General features: G+C 41.3%; 1 protein-coding gene across 6 annotated transcripts in view; it reads right to left on the bottom strand.

Annotated features, from left to right (window-relative positions):
- Nucleotides 1-29: 29 nt before the first annotated feature.
- The window catches only part of LOC108884788 (disco-interacting protein 2 homolog C), a 167,521-nt gene continuing 148,794 nt past the window's right edge, over nucleotides 30-18,756 (bottom strand). For 4 of the 6 annotated variants that reach the window (XM_051069779.1, XM_051069780.1, XM_051069781.1 and 1 more), the window contains exons 24-38: nucleotides 14,890-14,970; nucleotides 14,454-14,577; nucleotides 13,280-13,401; nucleotides 12,522-12,633; nucleotides 12,318-12,427; nucleotides 11,067-11,197; nucleotides 10,302-10,470; nucleotides 10,049-10,219; nucleotides 8,814-8,843; nucleotides 7,231-7,292; nucleotides 5,132-5,189; nucleotides 4,978-5,052; nucleotides 4,128-4,302; nucleotides 3,903-4,026; nucleotides 30-3,165 (exon numbers count right to left, since the gene is read on the bottom strand). In XM_051069779.1, the coding sequence (XP_050925736.1) occupies nucleotides 2,913-3,165; nucleotides 3,903-4,026; nucleotides 4,128-4,302; nucleotides 4,978-5,052; nucleotides 5,132-5,189; nucleotides 7,231-7,292; nucleotides 8,814-8,843; nucleotides 10,049-10,219; nucleotides 10,302-10,470; nucleotides 11,067-11,197; nucleotides 12,318-12,427; nucleotides 12,522-12,633; nucleotides 13,280-13,401; nucleotides 14,454-14,577; nucleotides 14,890-14,970 (1,797 nt within the window). In that variant the 3' untranslated portion in view covers nucleotides 30-2,912. The remainder of the gene's footprint in view (nucleotides 3,166-3,902; nucleotides 4,027-4,127; nucleotides 4,303-4,977; nucleotides 5,053-5,131; nucleotides 5,190-7,230; nucleotides 7,293-8,813; nucleotides 8,844-10,048; nucleotides 10,220-10,301; nucleotides 10,471-11,066; nucleotides 11,198-12,317; nucleotides 12,428-12,521; nucleotides 12,634-13,279; nucleotides 13,402-14,453; nucleotides 14,578-14,889; nucleotides 14,971-18,756) is intronic. The other 2 variants (XM_018678874.2, XM_018678875.2) reach the window with 1 other exon arrangement.

Below are 18,756 nucleotides of genomic sequence, written 5' to 3'. Positions count from 1 at the left end.
AAAAAACAACAGTTGCACAAACAATAATAAATGAGACAAAAACTTGTTTTTATTGTCAAAATTGTTGAAATATTTATTTAATTGAAAGACTTATGTCAACTCAAATAAGACATTTTTAAAACCTTTAAAAAAAACATACCAGGGGACATACATTTTGCTGATAAAAGAAAGAGAAACAAACGGTGAAGAAAGTGCTTTATCTTAAAAAAAAAATCCTTGTGTTGAAACTAGAACATTCTCAGCCAAAGACAAGAAGCATCAAACCTTGAATCGCGTTTCACAGACTGAAGGTCATATTCCTCTGACCTTTGACCTCCTCCACAGCTCTGTAATGAGTTAAAGGGTCTCTGGTAAAACACCTTTCACCTTCTGCTTCCTGTTTTCAGTCTTTATTCCTGTCGTGACATCACTGTAATGAGCCCTGATTGATCTGTCCATGTAAAAAATATGAGGGACTTCTGACTCTGATATTTACAATAGTAGTGGCCGCTCGCCTGCCTACCTGCCATAATCGGGGGGCACTCAAAGGCGTCGATGAGGATTCACCTTTTTCCCAGCCGGAGGTGTTACAACAAAAACATGTCTGGTGCTGCTGTTGGTCTGTTTGAACTGAGGAGTTTCATTCCAGTAATCAGTTTTGGAGAATTTCCCATTTATGACATTTCATAGACCAGTTTGTTCCCTAATAAACATGATATATATGAAGAGTTCATACATTAATTCAATTTTATAATGAATCAGAAATTCCAGCGTATGCTTGTTGCAATTCCATCTGGTCACCACAAGAGGTCAGCAAATGTCCAAAATCAGTTAATGTGTCTTAACAGCAAAGAAAGTAAGGTTACAGAGCTTAGTTCAGGATCTCTTAAAATTAGATTTGTGATCCTAAATTACAAACTATTTCCTCAAATTACATAAACTGTGTATTTAATGTACTGAGGTTTTCTTTAAATTCATAGACATACAGTGATATTCTTTGGATTTTGGCTGTTAAACAACATGGTGTCACTGAACCAAAACCTGGAAAAATATACAATAAAAGCTCCTGAAAATAGGCATTTAAAACATCTAAATTATCTTTAAAACCATTAAACTTACAGATAATCTGTGATTTCTTGTATCCTTGACATTTAACAAATGCATTTCTTTCCTTAAAAAACATTTGCAGAGTTAATTTTAAACATATTTTAAATCCCACATTTATCAACTGGCATTAGTTTTGTTCACTGCCTTTAATGGTGCTTTTGCTGCAGTTTTCTGCACATTATTCTAACCTAATAAAACCCCTGATATTACAGACATCATCAGTTCATAAATTAAGTCAATTTAAATAATTTTAAGATTGATTAAATTTCTGGCTGAGCGAGGTGAAATCTTAGAGCTGCCCTCCACATGAGAAAGCAGAACAAGCAAATTATGCAGTTTTATTATCATGTAAATTAATAAACTGAGAGAATTAAATAGATAAACAGAGTGCACCAATTAGAAATTTGAGAAATAATTTATAATCTCAAGGCACAAATGACCAACTTTAAGGAATGACTCATCAAAAAACATCTGTCCTAATGTTTTTGGAGGAAAAAGGTCAAAACTTTTAGAGTCTTCATCTATTAAACGTTCATGTTTTTATGCCCCAAACTGGTCAGTTTTGGTTCAGAACTCATTGAAGTAGGAATGAAACTCTTCAGTTCTTCCAATAGTTTTCCTTTTGACTGACTTTAACATTTCAGACCAACATACAGATGAAAAGCATTGTGTGTAGAACTGCTTCTGTCCGGGATGAATACTTTAACTCATCTTTTAATATAATCTATACTCATATATTTCTATTTTTTCATAATATGCTTGATGTGAGTCCGTTTCACCCAAGATAATACAATGCTTTTTTGTTTTTTTTATATTAGCAAATATTCAAGAGCAAAACATTCTTGAACGTCTCGTCATATACTTCTAAAAGAGAAACAAAATAAATTAAATCAGTTTCTTTTTGTACATACTTACATGATATGAATTTATGTATTGTTTTGCTTCAGTCGAAGCTTGTTTGTACGGAAAAATAAACAGAGTTAAAGGCTGCAGCTGTTAGTGTATGAAAATTAGCACTGATTTCCCGCTGAGTTGGGACGGACGGTTCTGAAAATAATGCTGAGTTTAAAAAAAACAACAACAAACGTAACACTTATGCTTACAAAAAAGTGAAAAAAACAAAAACAAGCTAACATGAAACAAACGGTTAGTACCTCATCGTAAAATTGAAAGACAGCTGCAATTCACCCCCCCACCCCCCTCCTCAGAGACCCACCCTCGTATCAAAACATATCTCACACTTTTGTAATGGTTGATATCGTAAAAACAAAAAATATCATTTTTGCCACAGTTTGTTTTGTTTTTGTGTAAATATCCTTTTCAAAAAATAGCCTTAACTTTTTTGTAGAGGACATGTTAATAGCAAACCAAAGAAGAAAAAAAACTTGAAATACTTAACGGGAAAATATAGAATGAGCCAAATGTACTTTAAAAGCCAGAATCTTTGCTATGTTAGCGATTGTCCTCTTCTGCCTCTGGGCCACACGATTGCCACTTTTCAGTAAACAGTCGGCAAAAATGGGGGACTACTTTCTTGCCCTGTAAGGAAGTGGCTGCGCTTCCTCTCAGGCTGAGCACAAATCTCACTGCTTTCAAACTGAAACCATTGGCTGAATGCTAACCATAACCACTTGATACTTAGCCTGCGATAAAGTGCTGCCTGAGAGACAATATTCAGGGCAAAAAAAAGTCAACTATTTCCTCCCCTTATGCCAAAAACTCCGCCTTGGACTCCGCTTTTATTCTTTTCAGTCTTAGGAGCAGTCAGTCTTTGCATCTTTCTAAATAATTATTCATCCACCTCCGTTTTCAGCCACCAGGGGGAGCTACATGTTGTAAGCCACATAGATGGGGTCCAGCTGGTCGGCCAGGAAGCCGTCGCGCAGGTGCATGCGCTGCTTCTCGCCGCGGGAGTTGATGGGGATGACGCCGATGTCGACCACCACCACCACACCCACAATCAGGTAGTGCTCCTCCAGCACCACGTTGGTGACCAGGGGGACCAGGTCCAGGGCCTCCTGCTCCGAGCCATCCAGCTCCACCACCACCACCAGCAGGTTGGTCCATGTGAACACCGCGCTGGAGGCACAGAGGAGGAAACAACATACATGGGTCTAATTTTATCTTGTTCAAACACAAATGATCAAAAAGTGTAGTAGATACCACTGAGAAGAATCCTGTGATGTAGCACTACAGTCTATTTACATTATTGATTAAGATGTTTGAAAGCCAAAAATTCCACCTTACAATGAGCAGCAAATCCTCTCATTAAAGGATAACTCCAGTGTATCTGAACCTTATTTTTGAACCTTTTAAACCTTTATGTTTTTGTCACTGACAGACTCAGATTATTATGTCTGACAACATTATGATAGGATTCCTACAGAGACAGAGCTTTTTTTATTAAAGAGTAAAATCCTTTTTGTTTAACCAGAAACATCACTATATATCACTACCAGACTCCATTAACAAAAACAGCGATTTTACTGAGCAGACAACTGAAGCTACTGCAATACTGCTGCCTTGAACAGTTTGTTAGTTTGTGTTATTCAGTAAAGAATCTAATACTTCTTCCACCACTTAAAGTCACAGAATAAGACAAACAAACTAACAGATGGAGGCAGTGGTATTCCAGCAACTCACTGGTTCTGCTTGGTTAAATCTCTACACCACTGTTGCTCAATACCGCACCAATTCTAAAGATTTCTGTCAATCATTTACACCCAAAACATGGCTAAATAAAACCAAAGTTATTCTTTAAAGGCAAGGTGCATACATACAGAGGTCATGATGTTAGTGTGTGTCATGCTCCTCACCATTCTGTGATGCTCTTGTGCGTCCTGATGACGGAGGTCTCGATGTCGATGGGATGGTAACGCATCCCTCTCAGCTCCATGGCTTCCTCCAGAGCACCGACCACGTACAGGGCGTCATGACGCTCTACACACACACCACAAAGGTCAGTGTCAGCCCCATCCATCACACACACTGACAGTATTTGACAAACTGATGACCCAGGTCATTTTCCATCATGTCCTTACCTCCGCTGGCGTCGGTGAGTTCGGTCCTGCGGAGGAAGCCCAGGTATCCGGTCCGAGCCCAGACGGTCTGCGTGTCTCCGAAGCTGAGCCTGGAGTTGAAATGGTCCGACTGCAGCGCCTCATCTCCGTAGACGGTGAAGTAGCCGCTGGCGTTGTGGCCGCTGTGAACCCAAATCTACAAACACAGACTGCATGGATCAGATGGAGCTCCAGCTGAAGTTCTGCTCCAACACTGTAAATATTCACTGAAACAATAAAACTACTGCTGCGACAACTGATCAATGAGTTCATAAAATGTAAGATATTGTTTTCTTATTGCTTGTTTGTTTAGTTTTTGATGAAACACCGGAGAAGCAGGAGTCCCAGGAGTGCCATTAAAAAAACAATTTATCTGGAAAAGAATAAACAAATAAATGTGGAAATATAAAGACAAATGACAAAATATAAAAAACTAATTCTTAGCATTTTAATTTGTATTCACGTTCATTTGTTCATTTATTTGTGTATCTATGAATAGATTTTTAAAATATGTATTTATTTATTGCGTAGAATTTACTTTCTGTATTCTTTCAGCAGATCAATATAAACTGAGGATTTTATATGCAATAAATAAATATATACAGAATATATAAATTGACATATAAATATGAAAATAAATGAAAATACTAAACATTTTTTTCATGACACTTCTATGACTCCATACAAATCACAGTATTTGAGTTCATACATTTTAATCACTTTAATCAGATGAAAGTATCACTAACATCGAGTGTCATGTGACTTTGTTATCCAGCCGCTGTTTAATGTTTGCACTAATCTCAGTTCTTCCACTTCAGTGTTAAAAACAAACCTCTCCCAGATGTGATTCTCCCATTGGTCCCTTGGTCTCTGGGTTGGCGATGATGATTCGGACCCCCGGTAAAATCTGTTCAGAGAGAAAACACCAGAGTGAACCAGAGTCATCTGCATCAACATTTCAACTGTACACGCAAAACCCCTCTCACCTTCCCAGACTCCATCAGTGGCAGGCTGTGTGGCGACCCCCTCTCTACTAATCTGACCCTGTGGAGAAAAAACAAGAGATGCAGCAATAGAAAATTAAAAAATGTATCTGCTCTACTCCTGAAATAAACTTTAATATTTCACAGTTTGTAGTTTTGAAGGATCAGGGAACAAACTTGAGACTTTTTATAATGATATTTCTTTTGCTGTATATTCAATCTGCAAATACGTCATCTGAGATGAAATAACAAAGAAGACTGGGAAATAACAGTCATTATACGTTTTGTTCTGACCACTTAAGTTGAAATAAAATTATTGATCCTTGACAGAGAACTGACAGAAGCGGCTCGTCAGATTATAACAGAGAAACTCTGCAGCGTCTCCTGGTTTTAAATCAGCAGTGATTACATGTAATCATGCAGGCTGACAGTTATATTTATACACTGCAGGACTGAACGGCCTCGCCGCTTCATGCACTGTGACTTCTCCGGAGGAAAAATGACAGCAGAGCGGTCGCAGACACAGGCTGAACACCATAATGATCGGCTGGATCAGAAAAGTGAAGTTTCCCAGACACACACACACTCACTGGGGAAACTTTTGGTAACAGCTCCTGACGTGTTTAAATTTACATTTTACAGCCTGGGCTGTGAAGCCGGCGTCTAGCCGAGCTGAAGTGGACTCAGGATTGCTCCTTTAATCCCACCGGACCACCTCGTCAGCAGCTATCTGAATACATTTTAGTCTCGCTTGTTATCCAGGAGATGTTGACCACATCTGCTGCCTGGAAACTGACAGCATCTCACCTCCTTTAAGACACGGATACTGACACTACTGTTGAGGCATCGCGGGCAATTTTCAAACCTCGGGTTAGGCTTGTTCTCTGAGAGCCAAAACTCTGGCAAAACAAATTCTGCAGACTCCCAAGTTGCTATTTGTGGTGTCACCCGGCGTGAAATGTGACTCAGACTGGGTCTGATGGGTTTGTTTTTGTTTTTTTTAAGTGCATCTCTCTCTGACTGGAAGTGTTTTAGAGGAAGTGGAGGGCGACAGCCGAGCTGACATCCCTGAAATCACCATACTGAGCTGGAGAAACTTCCAGCTTTTCATTATATTCAGACTTTTTACCATCAGCCCACGTTCTTATCCACAAACACAGCTTCTCCACGTTCACACTGACGCTGCCCAGCAGACGGTCCCGACAGGGTCGAGGTCCAACGGGACCAAAGTGTTGTGGGCACAGAATATATTCAGTGTCTGTGTGTGAGAGGACGGAAAACAGATTCCTCGTGGGATGAGGATTCATATGAGAACAAATAAGGAGATGTTGCAGAGTTTTGATGACTACAAGAAGCTCACAACTGAACAAATATGGAGAAAGTTTCTGATAATAAATGAACTGTGACTGACAATTTAGTTTGGTTTAAACTGAGTGTTTGTTTCAAGGAGGAAATAAGCAGCTGCTAATAAACAGAACCCTGACAGCTGACTGTGTTTTCTCCATACTTCTACCAAATTATAAAATCTCTCCCTTGACATTATTAGGAAATTACAGACTTGTGAAAGAAAAATGTCGAAATAGTCTCAAAACAAGCTCTCAGACCAGATTGGTGGTACTGCATGTTTTAGTCTGTTAACTACAAATTGACCAAGAGCAGTGTACCTGCCCACTGGGCAACTATCATCGCAATTTATTACTACCAGACTCCATTGACAAAAACAGGAATTTTACGGAGCAGAACATAGAACACTGCTGCCTCTATCTGTTAGTTAGTTTGTGTTATTGTCTGGCACTTTTACTTCAGTAAAGGATCTGAATACTTCTTCCACCACTGAAAGTCACATAATAACACAAACAAAGTATCCAATGAAGGCCACAGTATCTATGTTATGCTCTTAAAATCCCTGTTTTTGTCAATGGAGTCTGGTAGTGATATATAGAGATGTTTCTGGTTGAAGAAAAAGGATTTTACTGTTTAATAAAAAGCTCTGTCTCTGTAGGAATCTCAATCATAATGTTGTCAGACACTGAGAAGAACAATCTGAGCCTGTCAGTGCAAAAACAAGAACTTTAGTGGACGAACTTTGACTTTAAACTCACCTGTCGTGCCGTAGCGCTCTCATATCAACGTACACAGTCGTGGGATCAGGTCCTGAGGTGCCCTGAGAAACACCAGTGACAACAGAGTCAGGGTCGCACAACAATCCTTTTATACAACTACCGCAACGTCTATCACTAACACTCCTTCTATTCCTACCAGGCTGCTGCTCGTGCATTAGAGACAAGCTTCCCCTCCACAGCAGAGGGCGAAGCTTTGGGTTTGAGAACAATGGTGGCAGAACCCACAACTCCTCTACAACATTCACAAAATGGCGGAGAGGAACAATGTGGGAGCGACAGCAGTGGAGGATGATTTATGAGGGGAAATCAGCAGAAACAAAAGACGGATTAAAAATAAAAAACAGAAGCACGACAACACACGTTCTAAAATCAGACTCTACTCAAAAAAAAAAAACGATAAAACTGTCACTGTCTCTTAGTGGAAAGAAAAGAGGGAAGAGTGAAACCAAGCCAAGGAGAAGAAAGATGGAAGAAAGGGGTGATGACGACACAGCTGAGTGATTTCATCCTGCCATAAACACACATTTAAAATCTATAACAACTGATTCCGATACCAACTAAAGCTCTTCATTGGTTATGTGCATTGCTTTCTGATTGTGAGTGAGAGTGAAAATTTTGAAGAAAAAAATCAAGACAGAGAAAAAGAAAGAGATAAAGACCCCCGTTCCGACCTCTCTCTTCCTCCACCATCCCCCTTTTCTCTCTCTGAGGTGATTTGATCATTAAAAAAAAAAAATAAAGCAGCAGAGGGGAAAAACTGTTCATAGAGCCCACCACCGGACACACAGCGGCATGCTGGGAGTCAGAGGCCCACACACCCAGAGCACAGGTAGTGTTGTATGTACGACAGCAGACAGAGGATCAGTAAGAATCTGAGATGGAGATAGAATCTGAGAGAATCTGATAGAAGCAAGACATTGATCCAGCAATTCATGAGCTGGATCCTCAAAAATTCACATCTATGGACGAATGAGAGGTGATCGATGCGTTGGTGAACTGAGGAGATAAGAAATTTCTGTCTGAGAAGATTCACAGCATCTGCTGAGTGTGGATTTGAACCTGTTCTCCTGATTTGTTGCCTCTTCCTCGTGACAGAAGGACGAGCTCAGTGGTCGCCATTTTGGCCGTGATGGTGAGCTTATCACTGCTGTGACCATTTTCTCAGACAGCGCTGAGGTGAACTGCACGTACAGGTAACGAGGCGTGTTTAACCTGAGGCCACCAACGTATCAATCATCCCTCCGAATATTTTCTGACATCCTGAAACTCTCTGTTCTGTCTGAATTCTACTTCTATGAATTTAAGCTGATGGAACCACTTCAATTTGGGTGTAGTATAAACCAGACATGGACTAACTGATCAGCAGATTGAGCTGAAACAAGGAACCATGGGATATATCTTCGAACTCTGGATGCAGAGAATACGTCTGGAAAAAGACCTTTTAAACACCTGCGTATATACAGCTCAATATTCAGTCTAAAGCTGATGAGTGATGTGCTGACGAGCAGTGGGGTGTGGAGGTGGTGGTTTGGGGGGGACGGGGGTTGATGGTGGTTCCCTACCTGGTCGGCAAGTTTTCCCAGCCTGTGAGGCTACAGCAGCAAAGAGGGGCGGAGGAGGAGGAGGAGGAGGAGGAGGAAAGTAAAGGGGGAGGAAGAGGAGGAAGGAAGGAGGGCGGAGACAAAACCAAGTGAGATATGAGAAATGTGGGTTATGCATAAAACAAGGAAGGAGGGAGGAAAAAACATCAAGATGGAAAACTCAAAGAAACAAAACGAGCAGTAAGAACGAAAAGATTTTTCAGCCAAATGTTAGTTTGGTCATTTACAGCTGCTGCAAAGTGATTAGTTCATTTAGGCTGCAGTAAAATAACTCGTGGTGTGAGTGGAGTTACAGGAGCACCAGTGTGTATTTACTGTGTTAATTAAAAGAAAAAAGAGTTAAAATCTGTTTGTATAAGCTGGAATTCTCCCTGTATCTTACAGATTTAAATTTAACAGAAACTCAGACAGTAACTTCTGAATTATCTGAAGCAGATTATCTTTGGTTCCTCTCCTGTGACTTTTTCTAAATGAACCTGATTTGATCCACTGGAGGCTGAAAATCGATGCTGAAATGTTAAGAGCAATGATCAGCTTGAAATGGAAAGATGATGCTGAACCTGAGAGACATACAGAGAGAAAACTGAATGTCTCAGAAACTGGTTTGTCTGGATGACAGAGAGCAGAAAAGAAAGAGGAGAAAAACGACTGAGGCCTTTTTCTAACTGAAGCAGTTATCGCTCTGCAGCCTGCGGTCTCCATACATCTGTCGATGCTGCTGAGGAACACACATCTGCAAAAGCTGTATTTATACCTAAAGGTTGTTCTTGCATCTGTGCATCTTCTGCACTTCAAAACCACAGATGATCAGCTAAGACTTTCCTCAAAAGCCTAGCCTAGCTTAGCACAAAGACTGGAGGCAGGAGGGAACTGTTAGCTTCCACCAAAATTCATTGTTTCCAAATGTGCTTCTCTGGTGCCGCAGAGAGGGAATGAACGTATCACAGAGCTGATACGTTTCCGCCGTAAATTACCTTCGAGGTCAAAAGACATTTAATAAAATATTAAGTACCTGCTAACAAAGAGCTCAGCTGCAGCTACAGACTAAAAGCACCTAGTTTCTCAGAGGTGAACGCACAGTTTCAACAGCAGCTGCAGTCAAAATGTCAAACTGAGAACTCGCTCCTCAGTCTCTGTGGAGAAAGAGAAACAGAAGCAGAGAAAACCAGGAGGAAAGAGGTGGAAGTCCGACTGACCTGCAGGCAGATCGCCAGGTTGACCCTGCAGCCGAAGGAGGTGCTGACGGCCCGAGGGTGGAGTCCCAGGTCCTTGAAGAGTTTGGAGAAGGACTGCGTCAGGGCTATCCTGGGACGCTCCTCCGCTACAACCACACAGGTCCTCACCCGAGACAAGTCCAGGCCTCGAGACTAAAGGGGACAGGACGTTGTCAGTTTCAGAGCTTCAGACGGTTTCTTGTAGCTAAGGCGGCACAAATCCTTCCCCTCTTACCTTCAGCGAGTCGGTCTGCAGGCCCAGGCCTTTGGTGCAGAGCTCCATGACGCTGTAGGAGCAGAAAGTGTCGCGGACTTTGTACTGACTGACGGCGGAGAGCCAGAGAGCCGGGTTCACCTCCAGCTCGGACGGAGGGATCAGGATGGACTGGTGACCTGAGTACACACTGCAGAGAGAGTGAATATGTGCAGTTTTATTTCAGATGTTGGGGTTGCATCAAACACCTGAACGCACCACCAAGAGACGTTCAAAACTGTATCACGGCATGACCACAAATGAACTATAATAATAATAAAAAGGTAAAAAATGTCTTAGGAAGTGTTTTTTTAATTATTAAGAAAGAACAGCTGCTTCAATCTGTGTACCTGATATTATATCATTATTTATTCTGTTTTATTCCTATTTATTTGATTTTATTATGATGTTATTGTTTTTATCTTCTCTGTGTTCTATGTTCTTTGGTCTTATTCTCATTTTATTTACCTTATCTGCTTTTATTTCCTGTTGTAGACTCTTTAAGAAAAGTGCTACACAAATTTTTCTTATCATTTATCATCATCATTATTATTATCATCATTATTGCTGTATTAATATTGCACATGCAGGGTCAAGAATAAATTGAAGTTAATGCAGATTTCACTTTGATCCTTTAAAAACTTATCACTGAGTCTTTGGACAAGGTTTTAGTGACTGTCCCTGACTGAAGTGGATTCTCACAGTCTCTTATTTCATGTGTTTCTGTGTGATGTATAGGTGTCTGACCTGCAAAGGCACCAGAGGACGAAGCCCAGGCCGCAGTACGGGTCCAGGCAGATGGCGACCTCTCTGGACGGGTAAAGCTCACACTGCAGCTTGATGGAGCGGCAGAAGGCACTGGTGGCTGTGTGAGACATCTGCAGCAGGAAAAGTAAAGACATTAATCTGCAACTCATCGGTTAGTTTGGTGGTTTTTTCTTTTTCTTTTTCGAGCACAAATTAGAAACAGAAAATCCGGTTTCTTCAGACTCACACACACACACACACACACACAAAGAAAATGTGATGGACCTCCTGCTCTGACTGAGCTGAAACTGATTCCTTAATTAGAAATATGAACACAGTGGTGAGATTAGCATAACAAAAGTCCTGATGTGAGGGACCTCCGGTTGCAGTGGTGACCGGATGAATTGACCGCCTTGTTTTTCTCTTTGTGTTTTGCCTGTTATTATTCCAGCACTGACTGATTTGCTCATTAAGCGCAGTGATTAAACATAATGGACGGAGTAATTTAGCAGCACATGAGAAAATTCGCCGGCATTGTTTCCTCCTGTCCTGGTTTTTTCCTGCGCCGCTGATTAGTGTGTGTTTCTGTTCGTTAATGAGACTTTTTGTGGTGTTTGTGAAGCTCAGCAGTCGACGATGGTGTGAAAACTGTCAGAGCTGACCCAACCTGTTTTACTCTTCTGAAAATATCAGAGGTTGAATGTTTTTTCCCGCTCAGCTCGTGAGTTTTAGGTTTTATCTCTTATCAGTATTTTGATCTTAGAGGATCGAGTCTGTCTTAAAGTAACAGTCGGGTGGCCGAGGAAAACTGAAACAGTCAAACAATCAAAATGCACTGTCAATTCTGTGAAAAGTTTTATCTCAAAGTTTATCTCAGGTCATTCTGAGGCTCCTGTGTTAGAAAAATCAAGTGAACATCTTCCAGAGCTGCAGCTTTTTTAGCACAAACTTCCCTTATTTTGTTACTGTACCTTCACTCAGCTCAACAAGTCTGTGGAAACACAAAAACTTTGGAGGATATCCATTGATTTCTCAGGCTGCTGAAGCCTCATTTTAGATTCAGACAAATTTATGAACGCACACAAAACGACGAGGAAGGATCCTGTCCTCCATCGTTTACATCTGCTGCTGCAGACTTGAAGAAAAAAGATATTTTGACCTGTTGATGCTGCATGAAAACTCTTCAGGTTGTGCAGAAATTGAGGCATCAGTCCAGTGTGTGTGTGTGTGTGTGTGTGTGTGTGTGTTTACCTTGACTCCAGCGAGCATGCCGGTGGTGGAGACGCTGAAGTCCAGGTAGGCCAGGGTGTCGGGGTTGGACGGTTTATACAGCAGAGGAGGTTTCTTCTTTGGCAAATCGTCTAAAGGGAAAATCAACGTCATCGTGTCACTGCTGCTGCTTCAACAAACACTGATTTATCTCTCTGATTTCTGTGTGTGTGTGTGTGTGTGTACCTGTGTCCAGGACAGGGGGCCAGGTCCGGACGTCCACGGCGGCCAAGGCCTCCTTCGACCTCAGCAGTTTAGAGATGAGCTGTGTGGTCATCACACACACCGACCGGCTCACCTGCACACAGCAGCACACACAACTTCAACATGATAAAACGCACCAGAAGGAACCAGCGACCGAAACACCTCGTCACGTTCTGTCCTGTGTTCTCCAGGAGTTTGGAAAAATGAATTAAATTCAGCTTCTTGTGAGATTTACAGCAGCTCTGACCTCGAACATCGACTCCTGCCAGAGAGACGAACGAGGCTCGTCCTGACTCACAGCTCATTTTTCCAGACTGCTGGTTTTTTCCCTGCTTTCTGCGAGCTGTCGACTCCCGTGCCCCCTTCACTCTGTCTTCCTTAGGTTTAATAAGTTGCACACGCCGGTCTTGTGTTTGCGGTGATTTCACGGCTCTGTGGCTGATTTGGAAAACAAGGAGCTCGGTCTGCCTGCATGTTGTCTTTAAGAGGCAAACCAGCCACTGGATCTTTGAGATGTTTGTGTAAAGTTTTGTCATAATTAGTGCACGAACTCTTGAGTTATAGCCAGAAATGTCAGGAACACCTTGACCTTTGACCTTTGACCACCAAATTCTAATCAGTTCATCCTTAAATCCAAATGAAGATTTGTGCTAAATTTGAAGAAAGAGTTTCCTGAACTATCACAAACCTCTTCACACAGGATTAAAGCAGCAGGTAAAGACGTGACAGTGAGTTTTCACCTCTACGATCATCTTGACGGTGGGCAGCGTGGTGGCGATGTTCTGCAGGTGAGGCGGCCGCACCGTGATCGGCACGCAGCCGGCGTACAGGCAGCCGTAAAACGCCACGATGAGGTCGATACCTGAGGGAGGGAGGAGAGATGAATAATCAGGATGGAGGGAAAAAGTCAAAAAAAAGGATGGAGAGGGAAAGAAGAGATAAAAGGAAGAAGAGAGGGGGAGGATTGGGAGAAAAGAAGAAAAAGGTCAGACACAGACACATTTCCAGAGGCGAGGAGGTTAAATATCGAGCGGCGGGCTCTGGAGGTGATTAATTGAATGCTCCTTTAAGACAATCTCCTCGTGTCCGGGGAATTTGTCCTGCACGGCTGAGTCCGTCCTGCCCTGATGGACGCCGAGCTCTGAGAGAAATTACAATTCTTCCCCTTCTTCATTTTCCCTGCGGCACTTTCTCTCTCTGACTCTGTCTTCTTTCTGACTGAACTCTCTGAACGTCTTTGTCGTGTCCTTCCTCAGAGTTCGTCCTTGGATCATTACAAAGTTCTGGCATGTTACAGTCAATTAAAAACAACTGATCTACAGATGATAACCCTGATTATCTGATTTACTTTAGGTTTACTCTTCTTTATTTCGGGTATATGTGGTCTTACGTATGTCATTCATTCATCTATTCAACTTCAACTCAGTTTACTGGGACTAGGATTATGGCCTTGTAGTCTCCATTAACCAGTCACATTGCAGGAAATTCAGGGACACTCACCCAACATTTTCTATTATTTGTCCTAAAAGTCGATCACCAGAATGCAGGAAATGACATGTTTGAAACTCAAATTTTTAAGTTTTAAAAAGTACAAATTTAGCAATAACATTAAAATTTTACCCTGGGCACAATCTCGCTAACGTTGAATAAACATCAGAAAAGTGTTTTGACCGTGATGTGTCCAGATATCGAGCAGTACATCGCTATAATATGAGTTCAAAACAGTTTACTGACTTGTGAAAACTCCCCTCCAGTTCACTGCTTTTAAAATGTGTGCAGGCTTTTATTTTGAAAACATGACTGAATCTCTGTTGGAGCTTTTCTCCAGTTAAAAACTTATAAAAGTGCTTCCTTCCTGCTCTCACCTTCAGGACACTCAGAGCTGCTTCACCCTGATCTGCGGCCGGTGTTTACCTGGAGGGTAGACCAGTGCGACGTGGTCTCCGTCCTGCAGGTGGCCCCGTTCAGCCAGCATGGCGGCGATCTTCTCTGCTCTCTTATGCAGCTGGACACAAGTCAGAGAGCTGGCTATCGTACCCTGAGGGAGGTCGCACACACACACAAATAACAAATAATGATTGACATGTTCAATCAGCGATGTGTATCAGCAGATGTCATGTCATATTTTCTGTTGCAGCATCTCAGTTACTGAACAGCTGTAAACAAACCAGTGGATCATATTGCCATTATGCAAACTAACACAACCGTCGCACAGAGCCAGTTCACACACAAACTGCATCATATTACTGCTTCACACTCGTCCAGACAAACAAACGATTTAATAAACGTTCCATAAATAAATTTCCTCTCTTTCATTTCGTCGTTTTCTGGTGTTGTTGTGAGGTCTTACTCTGGAGTTGAGCAGCGTGTACAGGACGTGGTCTGGAGTGGTCTGGGCTCTCCACTGCAACACCTCAGACAGGAAGAGGAACTGGAAGATACAAACAACAATACAGAGTGAGACCAGGTGAGGACACACAAATAAGGCTGAGCTGAAGAAGAATCGTCCAGTCAAATCATGTTAAAGCGACATGATGTAATTTCACTGAGCAGCAGCGCCCTCTGTAGCCACGAGTGGTTAAACTAATAATTCAGGGTCGTTTCAGAGTTTAACACAGACAGAGCTGAAGGTTTTAGCACTAACGCAGTCTGTTTTAAGATAGTGAGAAAACCCAACGGTCCCACCAGGAGTTTGCAAACTTGCAATCAGAGGAATGATACAACTTTAACTTGTGGTGAGATTTTCATCACAGTTTCCCACATAAAATTCACCCAAAATCAGATAAAAATCAAGTCTCGGTTTGAGATCTGCCAGTTGCTCCAAGGTTATATTTACTGCATTATTTCTAATCATTAACTACTCTGTTTATGGAGCCTATGCAGCAACCACACATCAGGAAGCACTGAGGTTATTTCACAGGCTGGCAGCTGCAGAGGTTCTTAATAAACTCATTTTTACTCACTCGAACTTCTTACATATTATTATCAGTTGTTGCTTTAAACACACTTTAAACACTTTATACACCTGACTGTGTTTAGTGCTAATTAGCAAATGTTAGCATGCTAAAATGCTAAAGTAAGATATGTGACACGGTAAACATGTTAGTAGTGTCATCATGAGCGTGTTAGCATGCTAACCTCAGGAATATAGAGAGTGAACACTGTCAAACACAGTGATGAAGAATGAAGGTAGAGAAAAGAGAGTATGAATGGAAGCAGGAGAGTGAGGGAAGGTAACGAGGCTTCATACTTTACAACCGCAGAGACAAGAGGAGGGAGATGGAAATTAGAGATGGGAGGAGAGAACAAATCAAGAGAGAGGGAGAGAGAGTTTGTTTCTGACCTCATGAATTTTTCAAGATTTGCTGCCGAGCGGTGAACTGCAGGGAGTGTAACTCACGCCTGTTACGTTTTGTTCTGCCAGAGAAAGTCAGTTTTATTTGTGTGAGTGTCTGTGTGTTAGTGCTGCCAGCCCGTTGCCACCTGTGACATATGATGATTCAGCTTTCAGAGTCTTAACCCACTGAACGCAAAGCAAATGGATCTCTGCTCAGTCCCGTCACGTTTGGGAGGACTCAGGGTGCGCTTGATTTGTGCTGCAAATTTCTCAGACGGCCGTGAGATCAGGGTATGACTGCAGCAACCATTTGGATTTATAAGAATCAAAACGCTGCTCAGATTTCAGTGTTGATATTACTGTTACTGTTACTGCTTCTAATACCAAAAGTATTTCTGCTTTAAAGTGAAATAATATCACAGTTAAGAAAATTACAGAATAGAATTTAATTCAAGGTCAAACCAAGGTGATAAATATGAATGAAAAAGTATAAGAAAAGAAAAATCTGAGTCAATAATACAGGTTACAGACCTTAACAGAAAAGACTTCTTGTTTGGTTCTTTTTAATCAAGAAACTATGAAAACTGTAGCATTTTTCATTATCTGTGGACTTTTTATGGACAAAACGACTTATCGATGAAGCCAGAAAACAATCTGCAGCTGTAACGAGTGCTATGTGAGCATACTTGGTAGCTAACAGTTTCCTCTTTGTGCATCCAGCAGGCACAGTGCAATATATTAATTCATATTTAGTTTCTGTTTAAGTCTGACAATGCTTCTCTTTTAGCTCTGGTTTGGTCTCCTCCAGTTCCTGGGGAAAACATCTGGCTCTTAAGATGCTTAATGCTTCACTTTTTTCACCAACTAGCTGCAAAATTGCAGCTGCAAAAAAGTTGGGCAATCGTTGCTGGGTAGTTCATGTACCACAGGATTTAGAGCTTGTTTGCTGAAAACAACCACAGATGGAAAAATGGTCAAAACAGAAAGAGGTGAACGTATTCATGCAATTATGTAGTCATTTGATTAACTGTTAAAATAAAAATATTGATTAAGTGCTGCTTAAACATCCCAGTTTGGTAGCCTCTGCATACAGAAAGAAGTGTTTTATAGGAGCTGTCAAAAAGACAAATGTGTCTGTTATGCTTGTTAATTTAAGTGATTCTGTTGCACAGGAACTCTTTAAGTGGTGTATATAACCCACAGCGCTCTGCTGAAAACATCACTCAGCTGCTCGCCATCCAAAGTTTCCTGTTTCGCCATTTAAACCCGTGCAGTCGACGCCGCTCAGAGTTCGGCTACTCACTGCCAGCTTCATGCATCACAAACCTCTGGGGGTAAAAAGATTTAAAGATGGTTTTTCTCCCTCGATGAAAACATCACTCAGCTGCTTGTCGGCTCAACTCTGAGCTTTCATAAAACTTTCATTACAGCAAATGAAAGTCTGCTTCCTTTCCAGCTCAGCACAGTTTCCTGTCTCCTACATTAACATCTTGGAGAAAGACACATATGTATCACAGAGGAGCTCCTGAGTATGAAACATACAATAACACCATCGTCCTGATAAATCTATAACCTCTTCAGTCTTTGGTCATCTCTTATTTTTACCCAGATATTTCAGTCATCATTGATGGGCAACTCTGGTGCCACATAATACTCCGTGATTCTAGAAGTCTAAAGTCTGGTCATGTGATGAAACTGTTTTGTCAATCAAGGCCTGATTGCTCCATTATCCTGAGTCTGTTCCTGAAGATTAAGGCTGAACCTCAAGTCGATGAGTTGAGAAAACCCCAAGTTGACTTGTCAAACCCTTTTTAGAGCTGCTTCTCACAGAGAGTGGCAGGGTGTAAACTCTGCAACTGAGTCTTGTCTTGAAATGACCGAACCACAAAACTAACTGTGATTGAAGTAGAGACGGGGATGGAAATAAAAAGCAGAACGACTTGTTTCTATTGGATGCTCTAATACTCTCAGCTCCAGTTACATTCCTGTCACAGAAACACACACAGCTAAAGCGGAAACTACCGGTGTTATGGCGAGTTAAAATCAGAGAATAACAGTGTCAGCAGCCCAGCAGGAGAGACACTCCGCAGTAGGATTTCATAACTGAACTACAACCAAGATGCAAACTTTCTGTCTGTATTAAAAACAAGAACCAATCATCGACTCTTCATATAACAGCCGAATCCAATTAAACTGACGTAAATCTGAATCAGGTACAGCCCACCAATACCTCCATTTATTCAATGTACAAAAAACTTTAACAAATTTTAGTAGAATTTTTTAAATGCAGAAAAACTAAAAACCATGTTTGCAACGACAAAAAACATCAGTTCAGATATTTGTCTTACAGAAGATCAGTTATGGAAAACACTTTCTATTTCATGCCACTTTGCACTTCTTTTCCATCAAAATTTCCAACACAGGCTCCACTTTATTTACTCAACAACTCAAGCTACAAGTTACTTTTGTTGCCAATATTTATACTTTTACTTCTTCCAAGAAACAAAACGACTTATTTAGCAGAAATCATTTCAGAACAGCTGTCCAATAAAACCGAAACATTTGTTATAATGTTTCTCTGCTACAACAGATTTTAACTAAAGGCCAGTGTGGCGCGGTGTTTCAGACTCATCACATTTAAGTTGGTGAAAGTGAGAGTTGGTTGTGTTTTGGGTAAAGAGATGCTGTGACCTTCAGTTAAACCTCCAGAGCTCGACTGAAGCCTGAGATAAAATAAACTGGAACCTGCCTGCAGATAAAACCCATGTTATCTCTATGAGAGAGAGGACTGGCATGCTAAACACCAGCACAAAGAGCCTCTGTTTGCAGTTAGTGTGAGTGTGTGTGCTGGTAAATTCCAAGCTGTAGATAGAAATCTGG

Source organism: Lates calcarifer, linkage group LG4 (assembly GCF_001640805.2).
Source record: "Lates calcarifer isolate ASB-BC8 linkage group LG4, TLL_Latcal_v3, whole genome shotgun sequence".
Taxonomy (NCBI): domain Eukaryota; kingdom Metazoa; phylum Chordata; class Actinopteri; family Centropomidae; genus Lates; species Lates calcarifer.
This window is presented reverse-complemented; position numbering and strand designations above follow the sequence as displayed.